The sequence below is a fragment of the Diabrotica virgifera genome, chromosome 10, assembly GCF_917563875.1.
Source record: "Diabrotica virgifera virgifera chromosome 10, PGI_DIABVI_V3a".
NCBI lineage: Eukaryota > Metazoa > Arthropoda > Insecta > Coleoptera > Chrysomelidae > Diabrotica > Diabrotica virgifera.
In genome coordinates this window covers 115,419,605-115,440,889 of record NC_065452.1, presented here as the reverse complement: position 1 = coordinate 115,440,889, position 21,285 = coordinate 115,419,605, and the positions used below count along the sequence as shown (strand labels likewise).

The 21,285-nt window shown below is 33.9% G+C and overlaps 2 protein-coding genes across 3 annotated transcripts in view; both read right to left on the bottom strand.

The window, feature by feature from the left end:
* LOC126878640 (uncharacterized) overlaps positions 1-546 on the bottom strand; it is a 39,198-nt gene extending 38,652 nt beyond the window's left edge. For both annotated transcript variants that reach the window (XM_050641468.1, XM_050641469.1), the window contains exon 1: positions 246-546. In XM_050641468.1, coding sequence (XP_050497425.1) covers positions 246-335 — 90 coding nt within the window. In that variant the 5' untranslated portion in view covers positions 336-546. The remainder of the gene's footprint in view (positions 1-245) is intronic.
* A 7,244-nt stretch (positions 547-7,790) lies between these two features.
* On the bottom strand, positions 7,791-18,881 carry LOC126893137 (uncharacterized). Its single transcript, XM_050663088.1, has 3 exons — positions 17,354-18,881; positions 16,858-17,042; positions 7,791-7,919 (listed from the first exon to the last, which is right to left on the bottom strand). The coding sequence occupies exons 1-3, from the start codon at positions 18,879-18,881 to the stop codon at positions 7,791-7,793; spliced, it is 1,842 nt and encodes a 613-aa protein (XP_050519045.1).
* Positions 18,882-21,285: the final 2,404 nt, after the last annotated feature.

The window sequence follows — 21,285 nt, the reverse complement described above, 5'->3', positions numbered from 1 at the left end:
AAGGAAACTGTAGTCACAAACCAGTAAAAAGGGTTTAACTAGATGTTGGAGGGAAAAAAATCAAGCCGGAAAGCCAATGTACAAGTGTGGAACGAGAAACATAAATAGTCTGTGGATGTAACATCCTTATTATTGTAAAATAGCATATTGAAACAACAAAATCTCTTTTCTTGGGATCTAGTACATTTTGAATAAAATAGTTTGTTTATTTGGGTAACAATATGAGGTTAAAAATCAAATCTTACACTTCTATCTTCTAGTGATGAAGAAGGACCAGTCCACCTATTGTTTCTTGGAAATAGCCTAACGGCTTTGTGTGTTTGATTATCGCACATTATTTGTTTTATAAATTAAACGATTACAAATTTCAAAATATTTCTATCTATTTTCATGTAATATAAACTATTGGCCATGAGCCGATGGGTAGAGGGGATTTGACAGCTTTCGCCAGCGCTGTTAGTGGCAGTTTTGTGCATTTATCTGATAAATTTAAATGGCGCGCCATGGGTAGAGGAGAGGGGATTTGACGGTTTTCTCCAGCGCTGTTAGTGCAGCGTTGCCACATTTAGTAGATTTCTACTTTTTTGGTAGATTTTTGATATTTTTTAAAAAATTCTAGTAGGCAATATTTTTTAGTAGATTTTTGGTATATTTCAACATTTCCTTATGACAAAAATAAAATTTGCTTTTTAATAGTATTTACCCCATTTCTAAATTAATTTTTAGACATTTTGTTACAATTTCCCAATGTCATTACCGAAAATAAGATTCAGGGGTGGGATTCTGTGTACAATCGCTAACACCGCCGACCGCTTTCTATCAATGTCAATATATTTGAATTTTTAGTTTTAATTCAAATATTTTCTGGTTTTACTAAGTGTCACTTCAGCATCAACTAGCAAAACTAGAAAATAATTCAATTAAAGCTAAAAATTCAAATATTTTCACGACAATTGACATCGATAGAAAGCGAACTGTAGATATCTACAGTGCACGGAATCTAGCTCCAGGACGTAGATGATGAATATTAAACAGAAATGAAACTGGATTCTGGTGTAACAAACTTGTAGATTTCAAGTAGCAGTGCAATCAGTACCTATTTCAGGTGTTATTGAAGAGTTCTGGCATTCGGTGAGCCTGTTAGAAGCTAACGATGGAAAACTAAAATATCTAAATATTAAAATTATAATATATGTAACTTTGCAAAACAACAAATGTTGTGTTTGCGTGTTTCTAATGTAACATGCGAAATAATTGTTTGAAGAATATGATCCAGACATGCAGATGTTAAAATCAGTGGATGACAAAATATTATATACAAATATTAAATATAAAACTGATAAAAATTAATAATAGTTGGTCATTTTTTCCCCAGTTAAAATATAAAAAAGTTTGGTTTTTGTTTACAAACAGTCATATTAATTTCTAGTTAAACTCCCTCTGTGGCTCAGTGGTAAGAGCGCCTACCTTTGGATCGAAAGGACCGAATGGTCGTGAGTTCGAATCTCACCAGGGTAGAGAATTTTTCTTTTATTATAAATTAATAAATGAAAATAGTTTCTATCCTTGTGGGATCGGTACCCACCGGAGGGACCGCAGACGTTCGGATACAATTAGCGTCTCTGCAAAGACAATGACATCGACTTTGCAAAGTAACAAGACACTTACTAAACACACACACTACACATAACACTAGCTACCTAACTGGTAAAATCCACTGTACCATCACCATGCTAATGCCCATTAGTTGTCGAGGCATTAGCTAAGTAAAAAAATTTCTAGTTAGTCAGCTGTTATTTTTATTATAGAAAGTTCTAAATTATATACAAATATATTAATAAAGTTTTATAGTATATTGTATTTTAGTTTTTGATAAGTAGATTTTAGTAAGCTAAACTTACAGTAGATTTTCTAAATAAAATGTGGCAACGCTGTGTTAGTGGCAGTTGGCAGTTTTGTTTTGTGCATTTGATAAACTTTATAAACTGAAATGGCGGATAATACGGATTTTTCAAAAAAGAAAACAGGATATTGCAGCTGTTGTATAGATTCATGTAAAAATACTGAATATAACAGTACTGGATGCATTTATTATATTCGGAAACATTGCGTACATGTCCTGCATCAACTAAATCCTTTCCTTTTTTGGTGTTGCTGATTGAAATTGGATATCATGGGAAATAAGACTTGAATCCAATATGTTTAATATTCATTTTGATAGAATTCAAACAAATTACAATTCATACAAATTACAAATTTTAATAAGCAAATCAGTAAGCACACAAAAATAAACAGAGGTAACATTTAAAATGTTAAATAATTAATTTAAACTTATTCTTTTTCTCAATGGTCTCTTGCGTAATCAGTCATCCAGTCGCACGAACTTATATATTAAATATTAAAATTATAATGAATAAAATAAAAAAACATAATTAATTTTACTATTAATTCTGTGTATTCATTTAGTAATCAGGTTACAATAATATTTCAGTTCATAATTTGTGTCTTTCTAGATAAGTATCTATTTTTCTCGTTTTGTATATTTCACATACATAAATTTTATCAGAAAAGTATAAGTTTCAAACCGCGAGATTGCGCTACCGTCAAAACTCACAGCCAATAAACGCTCATAAGTTATCAATGTCAAGTGTCATGTCAAAAGAGGAATTGGTTTTTTGGTCAAATTCATATAACCTTTACAGTCATCTTTTAATAAAAAGCTTGTTATGGCCCCAGGTCCTACTACTACATTGTTTTGATTTGCTTGTCTTGATAATGTTAAGAAGAAATGCATACAATGTGATTCCCCGTTTAGGATTTTGTCCTCTTCAGGGTTTGTGGTGAATGTTTAGTGTTGGCAGCAAAAGCAAACAGTCCGAAAAACACACTGGGGCAAGCACCGTGTCCTGGTGTTCTTGGATCCTTGGTAATGCCGGACGGTGGTGTCCAGAGGGCCAGAAGACAACAGAGAAGAAAGTTTGATGGATTGTTGTTGGTTCCATAGACATTTACGTGTACTGTCCGTGCTTTGCTCTCGACCAGTCTCCCTAGAAACCATTGTACAACGACAGGCGAACCTGCGTCCCTCGTCGGCGGTCAGGAGGTGGCTTTGAGCGCAGCGTGGACAGTGAGCGTTCGAGTGGAGAAAATAGTTGCGGCTATTTTCTTGGGACGAACAGGTATAATTGTGCAATGAAGTTGGGAAACCGCAAAAAACCAACTTCTCCCTGTTCGGGGTAGGGAAGAGGAAATGTTAGAGGTGGGTACGGTAGGCTAACGGGGTAGCCTCAAGGATGTTTTCGTACTCTACCGGGAGTTCGTCAATGCATGTTTGCATTAGAGCGGACGGTACGTGAATCTTTTTGCGTTTGGGCTTTCGGTAGAGTACGTGGCCGGAAGATGAACAGGAACATTTGAGAGATTCTTGTGTGTCGGAAGGGGGGCCGTTGATTACTTTGATTGTGAAGTTCCTGTTCAGAGAGTTTATTCTCTCGGTGATTTTGGGGATGTTCGAGATGTTATGGATTTCGTTTGAGGGATATCGCCAGTGCTCATAGTTACATCTACGCAAGACTCTGCGCTCTGTCCTCAACAACCTCTCTTGTTTTTGTCTAGAGCAAAGAGAGTAGATACATGACTTGTACTCCATGACGGGTCGAATAAAGGTCTTGTAAGTGTGAATGAGAGTCTTCTTGTGTGTCTTGCCAATTTTTCCAGAGAGAGCGTTGAGAAGTCTGGCCCTGTTCCTTACCCTGTCTAAAGTTGCCTTTAGATCTGCGTCCCAGTTGAGAGTCCTGGTAAACAGAACTCCCAAATAGTTCACAGTCGGGCTAACGACAAGCCTTTTCCCAACAAACTCAGAGGATATTGGTCGTCTTCATTGCGAATGATTCTATTTGACACAGAAGGGGCGCGAAACACAGTTGTTGTTGTTTTGTTCGCGTTGAGCGTGACTCTCCACTTACAACACCATTCGCCGACGCCGTCCAACAGAGCCTGGGCTCTTCTGAAGAGGAGTCTTGGGTTGTATCGAGAGGTAGTTGAGAGCAGAGTCGTGTCGTCTGCATAGAGAAACAGCCGAGTACCTGGGATATTTTGGTTAGTGATATCGCTGTTGTAGATGATGTACAACAGCGGCGCTAGGACTGAACCCTGGGGAACTCCAGCTTGTGGAGTGAAGGGGGTGGACTTTTGATCGCATATTTTCACTCTGACAGTACGATTGTGGAGGTAGGAGTGTACAATTTTGGTAAATTGCAATGGAAGCCCGATGTCCAGAAGTTTCCGAACAAGCCCGTCGTGCCAGACCTGGTCGAAAGCCTTCTGCACATCCAGAAATGTGGCTATGGCGAATGAACCATCGTTGATGGTTTGAGTAACTTTGGTAGTGAAGTCTATTAATGCATGTTTAGTAGATTTTCCTGACTGGAATCCATATTGGAATTTTGGTATGATATTGTGGTTTTCGAGAAAGTTATTGAGCCTCTCTTTTAGGATTAGCTCAAGAACCTTACCCAGAGTATTGATTAATGAAATTGGTCTATAGGATTCCACGTCGGTTGGGGGTTTGCCTTTTTTCAAAAGCATGATGGTGTTGGCCACTTTCCAAGGAGTAGGAAAGTGGCTGTTTTTGAGACATGCATTGAATATTTTAGTTAGAAGAGGAATGATACTCTCTGGAAGTTTTTTGAGGCACCTTCGATTGATGCCATCAGGTCCGGGAGCGCTGTTTTTGCCGATTTGGCAAAAGCTCTCCGTTTCCCTGTCTGTGAGGGGGTCCATGATAGGATCATAGACTGGAATGTAGTGGTTGAGAGTAACATTTACAATGTATTCTGTGTTGAATTTAAATATGCGATCAAAGTTCGGGTTATCTGGCGTTTGAAAATTGTTTTGAAGCGAATTTCTGAATGCTTCGGCTTTCCCTTCTGGGGAATTGACTATGTGATTGTTGACCAACAGATGAGATGGTTGAGATAATTTTTGTTTTGTTAGGACTTTGAATTTTTGCCAGAAGCCCCAGGTCCCCAGTACGAAGCGTTAAATACCGCTATGAATTCCAAGATTTCATTGGTTAGAACTACCCACGTGATATCTGTGTTCGTATTGGTCAAATGATTAAGAATGACAGAGCGGGATATTTAAATACCAATATTGTATGCAAAGTGTCGTTTCAAGAAAACAAGTCAGCTGACTGAGGATGATGGATAAATATTAATTTCTTGTTTATCTTACAATTGACAATTTTTATGAGAGAAATAAAAGTGTGGTAGAAAATCAATATGTATTGAAAAACGGTATTGATTGAAAAACACTATTTATTTGTTTCTACTAGTCTTCTTTCTAGACTGTACCTTATAGTCTCATAAAATATTTCTTTTTATCTCATAAAAAATATAAACAATTATTGTATAGCTATAATATTCTTTTAATTTATTTCAGTTGTTCAATACAAACACGGCAGCACTAGAACTAGAATAGATCTTATAAATTAAATTATAAATGCATGAAAATCAAAAAGAGATAATTTACATAAAAGTTAATATACTGGATATGGGGAAAAGTAATTTAGGAGAAATTATATGTTATATTATATAATAATTATGATTTTCTTCGGCATTTTGTGAAGTATAGGGCATGTTGTGTCTTGTGTCCTTTTAAAAAGTCTGAAATTTCATTTACATTTGGATTTTTAAACGTATCACTTATTAATATGTTGCTACGATTTTTGTTCCTTTGTGGAGAAAAACCGTTTCTGTGGTTCAATGTTTTTACATATTGAAACCTTTAAAACACTTCAATTTTTTTATGCAAATTTTTATTAAATTTTTTGTTGCATGTAGGTATATTTGACAAAACAATCTAAACATTGCTGTCACTTAAATTATCTAAATTGGGTGTATGTATTTACAAGCATCGTCAAATCTTCATGATCTTTTTTATTGCAAATTAAATTGATGTTACTTAAATCCTTAAAGTCGTGGTTTCACTATCAAATAATTTGATCAAACAGTTTGAGCAAACTCAGGAAGTGACGTCACAATTGCAGTTTGTTCAAATTATAAAAATCTAGTCGTCACACTATCAGTTTGATCAAAGTTTATATTGAGAGTTGTGGTAGTAGGTACATATATCAAAACCCACAAGCATTCTAACACTTTAGCGAATAATAAGCCCCAAACTCTCTATTGTAGAAGGGAGTTAGTAACAAAGCAAAAAGAAATCAAGTCCTGATTAGGAAAAATCTAGAAAACAAACAAGAGTAACTATTGGCTACAAAAGCTGCTGTACAAAAATCAGTGTGCACGCTGAAGAAAGCAACACAGGGAATGATAACGAAACAATTTTAATGTGTAGCTAGGCCATGACTGATAAACATATACAGGGGCTCACAGCTTAAACGATGCAGTCACTACTCAATAAAGCTAGCTTGTGTCAGTCGCTCAATATTTATTAGAAAAAACTTACATACTGAAAGTAGGTAAGTTAGTATGAGTCTTCTAAAATAGCATAAGCTATGTTTTGGGTTTCAAATATGCAATAATTAACACCCTCAGCGCCAGTGTATCCTTTTAGATATACACTGTCCTCAACAATGTGTACCGAAAAAGATACACATGGCTCGTTGTGTTCGATCTATTGTGTCACCTAAAAGGACACACTTTCCTAAGTTTTTATATGTAGAGAATAATGCTATGGCCTGAGCCAATTTCCTGGTATAACTGGGTTTGGCCTTATGACATAAAAAGATAGATTGTATGTAACTAGAAATTCGTATGAAAAATGTTGCCATGTATGGACCAAAACAACTTGCTCCAACTCATTATGCAGGGAAAGATTCAAGGAAAAAGAAGCATAGGGAGATGCAGAATATCTTGGCTGCGCAACCTGAGAGAATGGTACGGATGAACATCAAACGAACTTTTCAGAGCAGTCGTCTGCAAAGTCCTAATAGCTAAGATGTATTGTCAGAGAAATAGCAAATAATCCCAAAAAAGTGCACCAAAATTGAGAGATGAGGTGGAAATACAGTTTGGAAAAAGATGTAACCCTAAAATAATTAGACGGATATTACAAAAGAATAATCTACATAGCTGAACTGCATGAAATAAATCTTCTATCAGCCAAAGAAATAAGCAACAAGGAGTTTTGTTTTCTTTATTAATATTCTCCTTTAAAAGTTTACATCATTTTAGCTGATATCAAAATCGTACACAAAATAATTAAAGAACTATTGTTATTTAAGTATGGTATATTTGAAACCCAAAACATAGCTTATGCTATTTTAGAGGACTTAGTAACTTACTTTCAGTATGTAATTTTTTTTTCTAATATTGGGTCACTGACACAAGCTAGTTTTATTGAGTAACGACTGTATCATTTCAGAATTGAGGCTGTGAGTCACTGTAGGTGCAGTACAATAATTTTGCTTATACAAATTATCAGTAATAATATTTATTTACATCAAAATAAAAATTCCATCACATAGGGTGCGTTCGGACGACCATAGCGGCTGGCTGCCAGCAGAAATCGGCTGAGTGGTTGCATCCAGCCGTGATAGGGAAAGCTTAGTAAATCTCTCAGCGGCTGACTTCCAGCGGTGACGTCTGACAGCTACTGCTGGCTCAGCTGCCCAGCCGCTGTGGTCGTCTGAACGCACCCAATGGGTGACCCAATATTAGAAAAAAAAATTACATACTGAAAGTAAGTTACTAAGTCCTCTAAAATAGCATAAGCTATGTTTTGGGTTTCAAATATACCATACTGACTTGATGTCTAACAGCTGATTGTCATTTGTCTTTATTGCTTAATTCTCTGACCAATACGAACACAGATATCACGTGGGTAGTTCTAACCAATAAAATCGTGGAATTCATAGCGGTATTTAACGGCTCGTGTCCCCAGTACACGTTTGCCAACTATAATAGCAGAGGTGGGTAAAATAGGTTTAAAAACCTATTTACAATAAAATATATGAAATAGGTATTAAAAAGGTATTTAAAATGTTAAATAGAAAATAGATTGGAGAACTCTATTTAAAATAGAAGATAGAAAATAGGTATTTCAGATAGATATTAAAATAGAAAATTGGTCTTGTGTAAAGAATAAAAAATTAAAAATGCGTTATTTTTTATAAATGTCTTGTTTGAATATATTCTATTTTACTATTTTTATATATATGATCAATTCCTTCTTCGTCTTCTATGTAGAGCCGACGAAATGCCCATTAGCCTTTATAGTCCAGAAAGCCACTGCGCATCCGCTAGGAAAAATATTCCGATTCGAATTTTTTGCACAATCTTACTCAAACAGGATTCCTTTTAATAAATTTGCATGTTACCAGGACCAAAAGTGGGTCAAAAATTTTTTAATCGTTTTTTTTTGTTTTTTTTTTCATAAAATTATTTTTTTGCACGGGACAAAGTTTTTTTAGGTTTTTTGGACCATTATAAACAGAAAATGTCTTTTGTGACCTTTCTCTAAAGTTGATAGTTTTCGACATATAAGCGATTAAAAATTGCGAAATTGGCCATTTTTAACCTTCAATAACTATGTGAAAAACTTAAAATTTGAATGTTGCCAAGGTAGGAAAATATTCTTTAAACATCGATTGATGAAATCCTGAAGAGTTTTTTACAATACAGCATTCAAAACTCCTTTGTTTTTTAATTTTTAATAACGCGTGCGCGACGCTATTTTCCACCGTTGCATGTGTACACAGTATGATGCAAATGAAAGGAATAAATTCGTTATTTCGTAAACCGGCGACTTTAAGGAAAAAACCCGAAACAGATCGATTTTTATTTTTAAGTTATGATATTGTGGAATATATGGTATACTAGTGACGTCATCCGTCTGGGCGTGATGACGTAATCGATGATTTTTTAAATGAGAATAGGGGTCGTGTGGTAGCTCATTTGAAAGGTTCTTCCATTCTCTATTCAGTAATGTAAACATTTACATAATTATTTATACAGGTTGTCCAAAAAATTTTTATTAAATTAAATTATTTGACAAAAAAAGAAGTAGAAGGACACCCTGTATAAATAATTATATAAATGTTTATATTACTGAATAGAGAATTGAAGAACCTTTCAAATGAGCTAGCACACGACCCCTATTCTCATTAAAAAATCATCGATTACGTCATCACGACCAGATGGATGACGTCACTAGTATACCATGTATGCGACAATATCATTACTTAAAAATAAAAATCGACCTGTTTCGGGATTTTTCCCGTTGATACGGTTGCCGGTTTACGAAATAACCAATTTATTCCTTTCATTTGCACCATACCTACTGTATGTCGGTGAAAAATAGTGTCGCGCATGCTTGATTAGTAATTAAAAAACAAAGGAGTTTTGAATATTGTATTGCAAAAAACTCTTCGGGATTTCACTAATAGATGTTTAAACAATATCTACCTGCCTTGGCAACATTCAAATTTTCAGTTTTTCACATAGTTTTTAAGGGTTAAAAATGGCCAATTTCGCAATTTTTCAATTTTTAATCGCTTATATGTCAAAAACTATCAACTTTAGAGAAATGTCACTAAAGACCTTTTCTGTTTGGAATAATCCAAAAAACCTAAAAAAAATTTGTTCCACGCAAAAAAATAATTTTAGGAAAAAAAAAAACGTTTAAAAAATTTTTGACTCACTTTCGGTCCTGGCAACATGCAAATTTGTTAAAAGGGGTCCTTTTTGAGTAAGAGTGTGCAAAAAATCCGAATTGGAATATTTTTCCTAGCGGATGAGCAGTGGCTTTCTGGACTATTAGTAGAAGCATATTTTCCAAATTGTGGTCCGTCATCTTCGTTTAATTTGGCCTCATCACCATCACATCATCATCATCATTTGGCTCTTCAACTCTATGTGAGTCTTGGCCTTGGCCGCGTTTACTATTTCCCTTCATTGTTGCAGCTCCTCCTCCTGAGCAGCTATTTCCCATTGCTGTACTCCCATTTTGCGTAGATCACTGGCTACTGCGTCCTTCCATCTCTTTCTTGGGCGACCAACTGACCTTTTTCAATGGGGTTTTCCCAGAATGTGGCGTTTAGAAGTCTTTCGTCACTTGATCTTAGTACGTGACCCGCCCATCGTATTCTGTTTGCTTTAGTGTAGCGTACTATGTTTTCATCTCCGTATATTGTCTGGAGTTCATCATTGTGTCTTCTTCTCCATTCTCCTGTTGTCTCTTCTCTGCAAGGCCCATAGATAGTCCGCAGTATCTTTCTTTCAAGTACCAGTAATTTTGTTGTTTCCCGCTGATTCAGAGTCCATGTTTCGCTTCCATACGTTATTGTGGGACGAAATATTGTCTTATACAGGGTGTTTAATTGGGAAACGGAAATACTTTAATGGTGAATAGAGATCACCGAGCCGGTTCTAGATATACTACATTTTTTGCTCTACCGACTTTTATAACCGAGTTACAGGGTGTTTTATCGATTTTGCCCATTTCTTTCCTAAGTCATAACTTTAGAACCACCCTGTATATTTTCTTGATATTTGGTACACATATGTCTCATTTAAAACCCAAACGACCGACATACTAACCATAAGAAAAATGCAGGTCCGGATTAACAAAAAATTATAAAGTAATTGTGACCCTAAAACAACACCCTGTATATTCAAATTTTGAAAATCTGTTTGCATATTTGAAAAGAGCACAAAAAAGTAAGTTTAATGGTTCTCTTCAATTTTTCGGCCAGACAATTTTATGACTTTAATTTTGAAATTATATTGAATTTTTTAAGAACTCTGACATTAAAAAGCAAGTGTTATTAACTTTTAGTTATAAATTATTAAAGTTAATGAATAAATACCCATTTTAAAAATAACCAATACTTATTTACCACATTGGCACGACCCAATTACTAATGACAAGAAAAATATAGGTCCGGATTAACAAAAAAATATAAAGTAATTGTGACCTTGAACCAACACCCTGTATAATGAAATTTTGAAAATTTGTCTGCCCATTTTAAAAGAGCATAATAAACTGTGATTTAAGGTTCATTTTAATTTTTTCGCCGTTGATTTATTTACATCAATTTTGGAATTATATTGAAATTTTAAAGAATTCTGAGATTAAAAACCAGGTATGTATTATTAAGTTTTAATAATTTAATGTTAATGAATCAATACTTATTTTAAAAATACTTAATACTTATTTACTACGCTGGCTTCATGGATTCTCTGGATTTGTAGCTGTATGCACATCATTAAAAATTAGAATTGCGAGAATTGGGATATTTTAATGATTTAGTAAAAAATTAAAAAACAGCTATATCTAATAAAAAAAATTGTTTAAAAAATTCAACAATTTAACATAAATTAAAAATATTTGAACTATAACAGTTGCTCAAAATGTCCGCCATATTGTTCGATGCATTTCCTTGCTCGTTTTAAAAGATTTCGAATCGATTTTCTAATTTCATTGGGATTGTTCTTCATTTTTCGGGCAGTGAAACCTCTATACTCTGGGTATAGAGATTTTTGAAGAAAAAGAACTGAGAAATATGGGAAAAATAGGAGAGAAGAAATTTAAGACAGAAATGAAGAGTGGCTTAGCTCAGAAGGAAAAAAAAGCAAAAGGGCAGAGAGACACTAAATCTCAAGTGAGTATTCGGGCTAGCTTCAATACACTGAATATTGGCTTTAGAGATATAAAATGATAGATGGGATAATGAAATGAACGTAATACGAAAGAAAATGAGACCCGTCAATACAAAAAGGGAAGTAAAGTAGATAAGAATGCTAGATATAAAATGATATGGAGGTACAAGGAAAGAAGAAGAAAAAGGGCGCCAACTCGAACGAAGTGGGAAAAGTTAGAGATTTTTTTAAATAACAAATGACAGGAAATAAATGACAATTGATACAATCACCTGAAAAACAAAATACTCAATACTAACCTTGTCTTGCTATATTATATACTGTTGATAGAGAACTGAATAAAAATCAACCTTTACTAATGACAAACATATTTCTAATAAATAATTTTTAACAGTGTAGATATAAAAAATAATAATTTAGATAAATATACATATAAATAAATAATTTAACAATCGTGGTGATGGTGTATAGTTCCAACAAGTCCTTATAGTCTCCTACACATATATTTCTAAAATTTAACCACTTTTACCAAACGGTAGGTATATAAAAAGAACACTAAAAATGAGTATGGGTTAGACTCTTAATTTAAATGACACAATATCTATATATACTTTAACAACCTTCTATCATCTCTTTCTTTTCCTGTAAATCCACTATATAAATTTTTAATACCCCTTTTACCCTATTTACTTTAAAAAAACTGATTAATTAATTTATTATTGATCACTACCTAATTAATATATCTTTGAAATCCTAATATTCTGAAATAAAACAAAAAACAAACCCCCCTATTTATAAAAAAAAAACCTATGGAAAATATACTGGGTTTATATGCATAATATGTATAAAAACAGTAGCTGTAAATAAGAATAATAAATAGTTATGAAATTAACAAAAAAAAAAGGCTTATCTTTTAAACAGATGATTATCCCTGTAAGTCGTCCACTAGGTGTTTTATTTCTCTGGGTACGATCACATCCAACGCAGATGGGAAGCTGTTCAAAAAGAAGTGAAGCTGCTGCTCTATTGAAGGTGGTGAAATTAGGTAATGATGTTATTTCCAAATGTTACTTCCAAATGTATGTCCAAATTTACAACCCCTGTACTGGGTGTAACCCACAAAATAAATACTTTAGGGGAACGGCTATCTACAAGATAAAAATCATTTTTTATAGAAACTGGCTATACTCTGGAGAGTGCACAACATATTGTACCGAACAAACAAAGCATTACTGTTCGGCTTTTATTTAAAATCAATTACAGGAAAAAAATAAATAAACATCTTGGTTTGGTTATGTCATGTCAACTTTATGTCAGTCTCAGCATTAAACGGCACATGCGCATTTACCTGTATCTGCTCGTTAAAACTTTGAACATGCCATCCATGTGGTAGAAGAAAAAAAATTGACGAAAAACCTAATGATGTACAAAAACGTTTAAGTGGAACGATATTTTGACGATAAAAACTCTCGACCTTGAATACGGTATTATAATAAAATATACTTGAAACACAAATAAATGTATCATAATATAATTAGCAAAATGAATTAAAAGAATATCTAACAAAATAAAGAAGTAATGATGATGGATGATGTTTTATACCAAAAAATAATAAGTAGACTTACCTGAAGCTTAAAACACAGACAACCTTTGCGGTATTCCACAGTTACTATTAATACTGAAATTTTAACGACAAATTTTAACTTCTTCTATTTTTCCTATGGGTATAACTGTTGTTTAAGGTAGTGTTTTTTTATATAATCGATGTTATACTTGTATGGACGCTTCAGATGCCGTTCCTTGCACAGACATTTGTCTGTCTTTCCTCGTTCAGTCTAGTTCCATACTATCGCTTCAGTTAGAATTTCATTTGTGCGAAGTACACGCTGACAGCGCTTGCATGTTTAAAAATCGTATTAAAGCGATCACCGGCGAATCTTGGATATTTCTGGAGGGATATCTCTTTAATTTTTCTTTTAATGGAAGTAATTTAATCAGTAACCGCTACATTCTCCCTCATCTTCACCAAAAAAAAAAGGGAAAACTACCAGAATTTTCCCCTTTTTTTATTACCTAGGCTAACCTAGCTTTCGGACGAACCTGAGGAGGGATACGGTGAAGTCGAAACGTTGTGGTGTCAAACCACAATGATGCTTAGCTCACAAGCTATAAGGAGACAGAAGCAAAACCAATGACGAAGTAAGACATAGAATAGAGACTACGCGAGATATACTGAATTATGTTTACATAAAGTCTTGAACAGAGAAGAGATGTGTAATTGATCAAAGTTATCAAACGACATAATTTAATTTAACTTAATACGACCAAGGGTTAAGAGAGGCAAGAGAGAAAAAAAATTACACCTTAATCACTTACGTTCTAAATACAATACTATAAACTTACAGAGTAAGTTAACTACCCACACCACTTATCATCTACATTCTCAAGTGTTAGTAAACATCATTAAAACTAAATTACAAGTATGTATTTGGTGGATTATCTTATGGCAGATAAATTAAACTTTGTGGTGTGGACTGTACAATATTTTATGTGAATAAAATAGAACAAATTTATAACTATGACAAAAGTGACAATTCTAAAATTAATTCTGACGTGGAGTCTTTTCTTTTTTGTTGTAATCGATGTATTACTTTGTTGCTATAGTAACTTCATATCGCCACCTTTGGATGTTCGAATACAAAGCACAGGGAAGTAACAGGCGCTATATTGCCGCATTGCACTATTTTTCTTGGTAATGTCTATTTGGTATAAATGTTCTAACATACTCCCGGCGTTGAAGTATACTTCAAAACATTAAAAAAAAAAACAAAAACAAATGTCAAACCACAAACAAAAAGTTAGTCTTTTACAATAAAACACTGGAACACTATTACTCTTCTATTGGGAGTTGAAAGAGATGTCTTGTAGATCTGGTGATGAGTCCATTGGAAGTTTTGATGTCGGCTACTCGAGTTTCTCCATCTCTACCAGGATATAATTTTACTATTCTTCCCAGAGACCATTTGCATGGAGGTAGATTTGTTTCACGGATAATAACCAAGGAACCAGGTAAAACTGCGTTGGTTGAGCTTTGGTTCCATTTATAAGTTTGGTGTAGCTGGCTGATATATTCCTTGGAAAAGCGGTTCCAAAATCTCTGGTGAAGCTGTTGAACATGCTGGAATCTGCTTAGTCGATTGGTGGGAAGATGTAACAGATTTGATTCAGGAATAGATACTAAAGGACGTAACGTAAAAAAATGAGAAGGAGTTATCGGTTCCAAGTCAGATGGATCTTCTGATTTGGCAAACAGTGGTCTCGAATTCAAAATACATTCAATTTGATTAATCAAGGTGAGAAGTTCTTCATATGTCAGATTTATATTCTTAAGTGTTCTTTTCATATGATACTTCATTTGTTTAACTGCTGATTCCCATAAACCCCCAAAATTCGGACTATAAGCTGGGGAAAAATGCCAAGTGATATTTTTTGTTAAAGCAAAATCATGAATTTTATTTTTGTTGTCGGTGTTGTTTTGTTGTAAAAAGGTTTTAATTGATCTTAACTCTTTACTAGCGGCTTTAAAGGTTGACCCGTTGTCAGAGTAAACATTGGTAGGAATTCCTCTTCGTGATAAAAATCTCTTAAAACATGCAAGAAAACATTCGGTTGTCATATCAGTGAGTAATTCCAAGTGTACTGCTTTTGTTACAAAGCAAACATATACACATATATAACATTTTAAAATTCTGCTTCCACGTCCCTTTTTTTCTTTCAGTGGAAATGGACCTGCATAATCAAGTCCTACATTTTCGAAAGGATAGGCAGGAGTAATGCGTTCATTGGGTAAAGGTCCCATTTTTACACAATTATTAAGAGGTTTCACGCGAAAAAATTGAATACATTGTCTTACAATTTGTTTTACTAACACCTTGCCAGAAGGCCAATATTGTTGTCTGATAAATGACAATAGAAGCTGTGGTCCAGGATGCAAGTAACTGGTATGGTAGTGTGTACAAATTAACTTAGTTAATACATGAGATTTTGGCAAAAGAATTGGTGTCTTTACATTATTTGGCAACAGTGAATGCATAAGTCTGCCACCTACCTTGAGTAATCCTTTATCTAATATGGGAGACAAATGAAGCAATCTGGATTTTTTACTCAATGGTTTATTATTTGACAAACAAAAAAGTTCATCATGAAAGGATTCTGCCTGTACAAGTTTGATCAATAGCAGAAATGAATCATTGGTTTCGTGAACATTTAAAAGTAAGCTTGGGGCTTTTGTCTTATTTTTAATACTTCTAATAAATCGCATAACATATGCAAAAACTCTTTTTATTTTATGCAAATCGGAAAATCTGTTAATAAAATTAGTAATCCAGCTGTTTTGAACAATGGAATGAAGTGATACCGGAATGGTTCTTTTAAGCTCTGGTAATTCAGTTATTTCATCGGTTGAATCAACTGGCCACAAATCGGGATGCTGTCTTAAAAACTGCGGTCCCTGGAACCACAATTGTGATTCAAGAAAGGATTCGGGAAAGATTCCGCGACTAGCTACATCTGCGGCATTCTCCTTTGTATTGACGTAATGCCAACTATCAATACTGCTGAGTGATTGTATTTTTGTTACCCTGTTGGCAACAAACACTTGCAACTGGTTGGGTTCCAGTTTTAGCCAACTCAATACGATCTTTGAGTCTGACCACATGTATATTGGCACATTTAGAATTGATGAAGATCTGGTAACTTTGTCAATTAATTGGGAGCCTAGTAGGGCTGCACACAATTCCAGTTTAGGAATTGTTATTGGTTTTATAGGAGCAACTTTTGTTTTTAAACATAGAATGTGAGAATGGTATTTGCTTTTTGCATCTATGCTACATACATAAATACAACTTGCATAAGCATGCATGGAAGCATCACAAAAACAATGGATGCTTGTAATTTTATCACCTGATCTAAGTACTGGTCTTGGAATGTGTAATTGATTTAGACAAGGTAGTTGGTTATACAGTTTGGTCCAACTGTTATTTAAATCTGGAGGAATGTCAACAATGTCATTTTGAATTTTTGGCCCAGTATATTCTAGGTCATTTAGGGACCATTCAGATGCACTGGGACATGAAACATCGTAAACTACTCTTAGCTTTGTGGTAATATTGGTTTCTTTTAGTACTCCATGGTGGGGTAAAAAGTAAAATTTTTCAGAAGGATGTGAGCTAACAGTGGAGTTAGCTCTGGTGGTAGTGATTTCAAATATTTGCTCACATTGAATATCATCTTTTGATGGTGGTTCGGGATCTTGTATTGAATCAGTATCCCAAAAGTGTTTTAACTGTTCATCTTCGGCGATGGTTCTAGTGAAATGACACACTGCATGACTTGTCTCATAGGGGATAGCTCCGTTTACTATCCAACCCAATTTAGTGTTTTGTAAACTTGGCAAACCTTTTCCTAGGTTTATTTTTCCATCACAAAGGAGGTCCCAAAATAGTTGGGCACCAATAATAGCATCAATGCTACCAGATTCATTAAACAATGGATCAGATAACTGAATATTAAATGGGATATTAAAGTTTTTAATATCAAAACTGGTTGAAGGAATTTGATTTGAAATAGCTGGTACAGCATAAAATATGGATGAACACTAAAATTATTAACTCTGGAACATACTGTAATTTGACATTTTTTGGTAATATTTGATATTGTTTGATTTATACCACTAATAGCTAGGTTAGTAGGAATCATAGATATATTAAATTTTTTATAAAAACTTTCTTTTATTAAGTTTGTTTGAGCACCACTGTCCAAAATTGCTCTACATGGAATTAATTCATTATTATTGGATTTAACATTAAGAATCACTGTTGACAAAAGAACTTGGGTATGTTTAAAATTCATGGCTTGTGCAGAAAGCTGATGTGTTACCGTTGGTGGCAACTCAACACTTTGTGCACAATTAATTGATGATGGCTCTGCTGATGGCGAATTAGCAGTGTCAATAGAGTGTTGTTGATTATTTTCAAAATGGATTAATGAGTTATGTTTTGCTTTACATTTGGTCCATGGTCTCAAAGTACATTCTGATGCTTTATGTTTCTGTCTCAAACAATTAAAGCACAACTTTAAATTATTCACTTTAGACAATCTACCTTTTGTATCTAATTTAAGGAATTCGATGCATGAGTATATTAAATGGTTACCTTTACACAAAACGCAAGTCCTATCTGCTGCATTAACTTGGAATACTCTTTTTTGATACTCACCTCGACTATCACGGTTTGCATGTTTATAATTATTAAAACTAGAATTATTATTATAATTATTATGAGGTTTTTGACTACTTTGGTCTTGAATCTCTTTCAAAGTGTCTACTTTTACTTTTAGAAAATTAAAAAACTCTGCCAAAGTAGGAAGCTCTTCTTTAATATGGCATTCCTTCCATTCTCTATAAGTTTGTCTATCTAGTTTATTGGAAATAATATAAGTCAACAAAAGGTCAGATAAACTACTTTTTGTAATTTTTAAACTGTCAATGGATGACATACTATCCGAGACACTGTCTAATAAATCCCTTAAATGGTTAGGTGATTCTTTTTGGATCGAATCTAAATTAAAAATAGCTTTAATATGTTTATTAACTAATAACTTTTTATTATCATACCGCATACAGAGTGCATACCAAGCGGTCTGATAATAATTTCCCGAGAATTCAACTTTGTCAACAATGCGTTTGGCATATCCATCGACAGATTGTCTCAAAAGTTGAAATTTATGAATATCTGGAAGTGTGGTATTTGAATGAACTACACTAATAAATGTCGTTTTGAACTCAAGCCAATGTTGAAAGTCTCCTTTAAAAATATTTAATTTCATTTTTGGGATTAAAATATGATTTAACGAGTCTGCATGTGGTGTAGAAATAGAAGGCAATGTATTAATTACAGTATTGGTGCTAATGTAGTCTTTTAAAAAACTAATTGCTTTAAAATACCTGTTTTCGAAAACATCTCTTTCGTCAATTTGTTCTTGCAATTTATCTTCACTGACAGAAATCTCAATTTGTAGTTGGACCTCTTCAAATTCAGCTAACAGATTGCTACCAGAGTCATACCTCAATTGAACTTCTGACATTTCAGGTTTGCTAGCTGGTGTAGCATTTTTTAATAAATTTACAAAGCTCTCTAAAATTGTTAACTTACTTTTATATGAACCTCTGGTTCTTATATTGTTAGCTAAGCTAGTCATTTTTAAAATTTATGGCAATCTTTACGAAAACAACACTTAAGAATAACTGTAAATAACTTGATGAATTATTACTATTAGCTGATTGATAATCTATGGCGATATACAATCGAAAAATATGGAAAAATCTTTTTATGGTAATTCAAATTCAAAAACACTGTTTGATCAAATCTTAAAGATAATAGAAATGGAACAAACTCACAAGTAATGAGGGTTTTGGATCCTCTAAATGGTAAATTCGGCTGTCTTCGACCTCTGAACTGCCACTAGGTTACAACTATGGATTCTATTTTTTATTCACACTATCCTGGCTGCGAAGTGACCAAAAATATGGTGGATTATCTTATGGCAGATAAATTAAACTTTGTGGTGTGGACTGTACAATATTTTATGTGAATAAAATAGAACAAATTTATAACTATTACAAAAGTGACAATTCTAAAATTAATTCTGACGTGGAGTCTTTTCTTTTTTGTTGTAATCGATGTATTACTTTGTTGCTATAGTAACTTCATATCGCCACCTTTGGATGTTCGAATACAAAGTACAGGGAAGTAACAGGCGCTATATTGCCGCATTGCACTATTTTTCTTGGTAATGTCTATTTGGTATAAATGTTCTAACAGTATTAACAATCCAAACATAATATTACCAAGAACCATTCACAACTATAAACCTAAAACAAATCCTATCGACTTTACCCAACATTGACACTAGAGCGACCAGATTCTATCAATCACCCAAGAGCTCAATGAGGGACTAATTCATCAGGACCAGTTTAAACTACATTAATATAAACCTAAACATAAATAATGATATGGTTCTGGATATCACCAACAGAAAATGAAAGGTAAACGATAATCCATAACATCTACTCACTTGAGCAGTGATAGAAAGACACAATAAGGTAAAGATACTAGCAAGCCCACTATACTCATGGTACAGGGTATGCTAAAAAGATAAAGATACTTGCAAGCCCACATCTACTCGTGGTAGAGGGTATGCAAAAAAGGTAAAAGATAATAAATGTCCTAACTGTAATACCTAAACTGAACTATTGACGTGGTCCAGTTCTTTACTCACGACAAGAACAGTGAAGGACAGATTCTTAGGACTCTATACTCAAGATAAAGGTAAGAGATACACTCAACCAAGGTAAAGGTAAAGATAAACTCACTTTAGGTAAAGGTAAAAATCAACTCAATTTAAGTAAAGATAAACTCAATTAAGGTAAAGGTAAAGATAAACTCATATCTACTAATCCAAACAAGTGGTAGAGATACATGTAAACAAACTTCAGGTAATAATATCTATTAACACTCACATCCTTGAAAAGATAAGAAAATAGGAGATGACAACCAAGTTAAACAGATTTACTTATTGGTGAATATCAGAACGATATAATTTTAAATGACACATTCCAATTTCAACTTAAGAGACACTCAAGCAACAACTGATAAGTATTGGTATATTCCTGAGCCAAGTAAAGGGCACAAGTCCAGGGTGATCAATCCTGAACCCACGCTAAAACCCTGACACAGTAAAGCGACTGTAACAATTTATGGGCATGGTCCGTACGCAACCATACAAAACCATAAATCAAGAAAATATTTTGAAAAGTGTTTCCTAATGGTCCCTGTAAATACCTATTTAACCAAGAATTCAAGATGGGGAAAATTCCCATTATCCATCCTGTACTCCTATGATATGCAATTTGAACTCTCTAAAAAAAAATTACCAACAAGAAAATGAACAAGTTCATATACTGAGATATTAAGCAACATTAAGATAAGCTGAGATAAGATAAAATAAAAAGGCACAACAACCAAATGTTAACCAGGTAAATAAAATAGATAAACAGATCTTAAATAATAAACTCCTTTAATCTTCATCTGAAGATGACCCATCTGAATTATCGGACAAGTTATGTGGACCTACTGTCTTGTCTTCCACTAAATTTTTGACATGAAACCTTCCTAGTTTCCTGCCAGTGGAGGTTTCCTTCAACTCATAGATCAAAGGAGAAATAACCTTAATAACGGTGCAAGGTATGTATTTTTGACACAGCTTAGCAGATTGGAAATTCACTTTATCTGATTTGACAAAATTTTTCTTCAAAACGGAATCTCCAACTCTGAAAGATAAGGCTCGCTTTCTCAGGTCATAATGGCACTTGTTTCTAGCATAAGATGCTTTCAAACGTTTGCGAACATCCACATAGATATCAGGAAGATGCTGAATATCTTCTAAGCGGTGTAACTTATCTGATATGGTGGGAAAGTTATTGGCATTTTCTGAAATTTTACCAAAATAATCACCAGAAAGAGGAATATGACGACCAAACATTAGATAAGAAGGAGGACATTTGGTTACTTAGTGAGACGAAGTCCTGATAGCTTGTACTATA

Coding starts and splice junctions, on each gene's coding strand:
- LOC126893137 (XM_050663088.1), bottom strand. CDS start 18,881: ATGACTAGCTTAGCTAACAATATAAGAACCAGAGGTTCATATAAAAGT. Junction 17,043..17,353: donor TACTAACCTAGCTATTAGTG/GTATAAATCAAA, acceptor TGGGTTGGATAG/TAAACGGAGCTATCCCCTAT. Junction 7,920..16,857: donor CCACCAGAGCTAACTCCACT/GTTAGCTCACAT, acceptor CTGCTATTATAG/TTGGCAAACGTGTACTGGGG.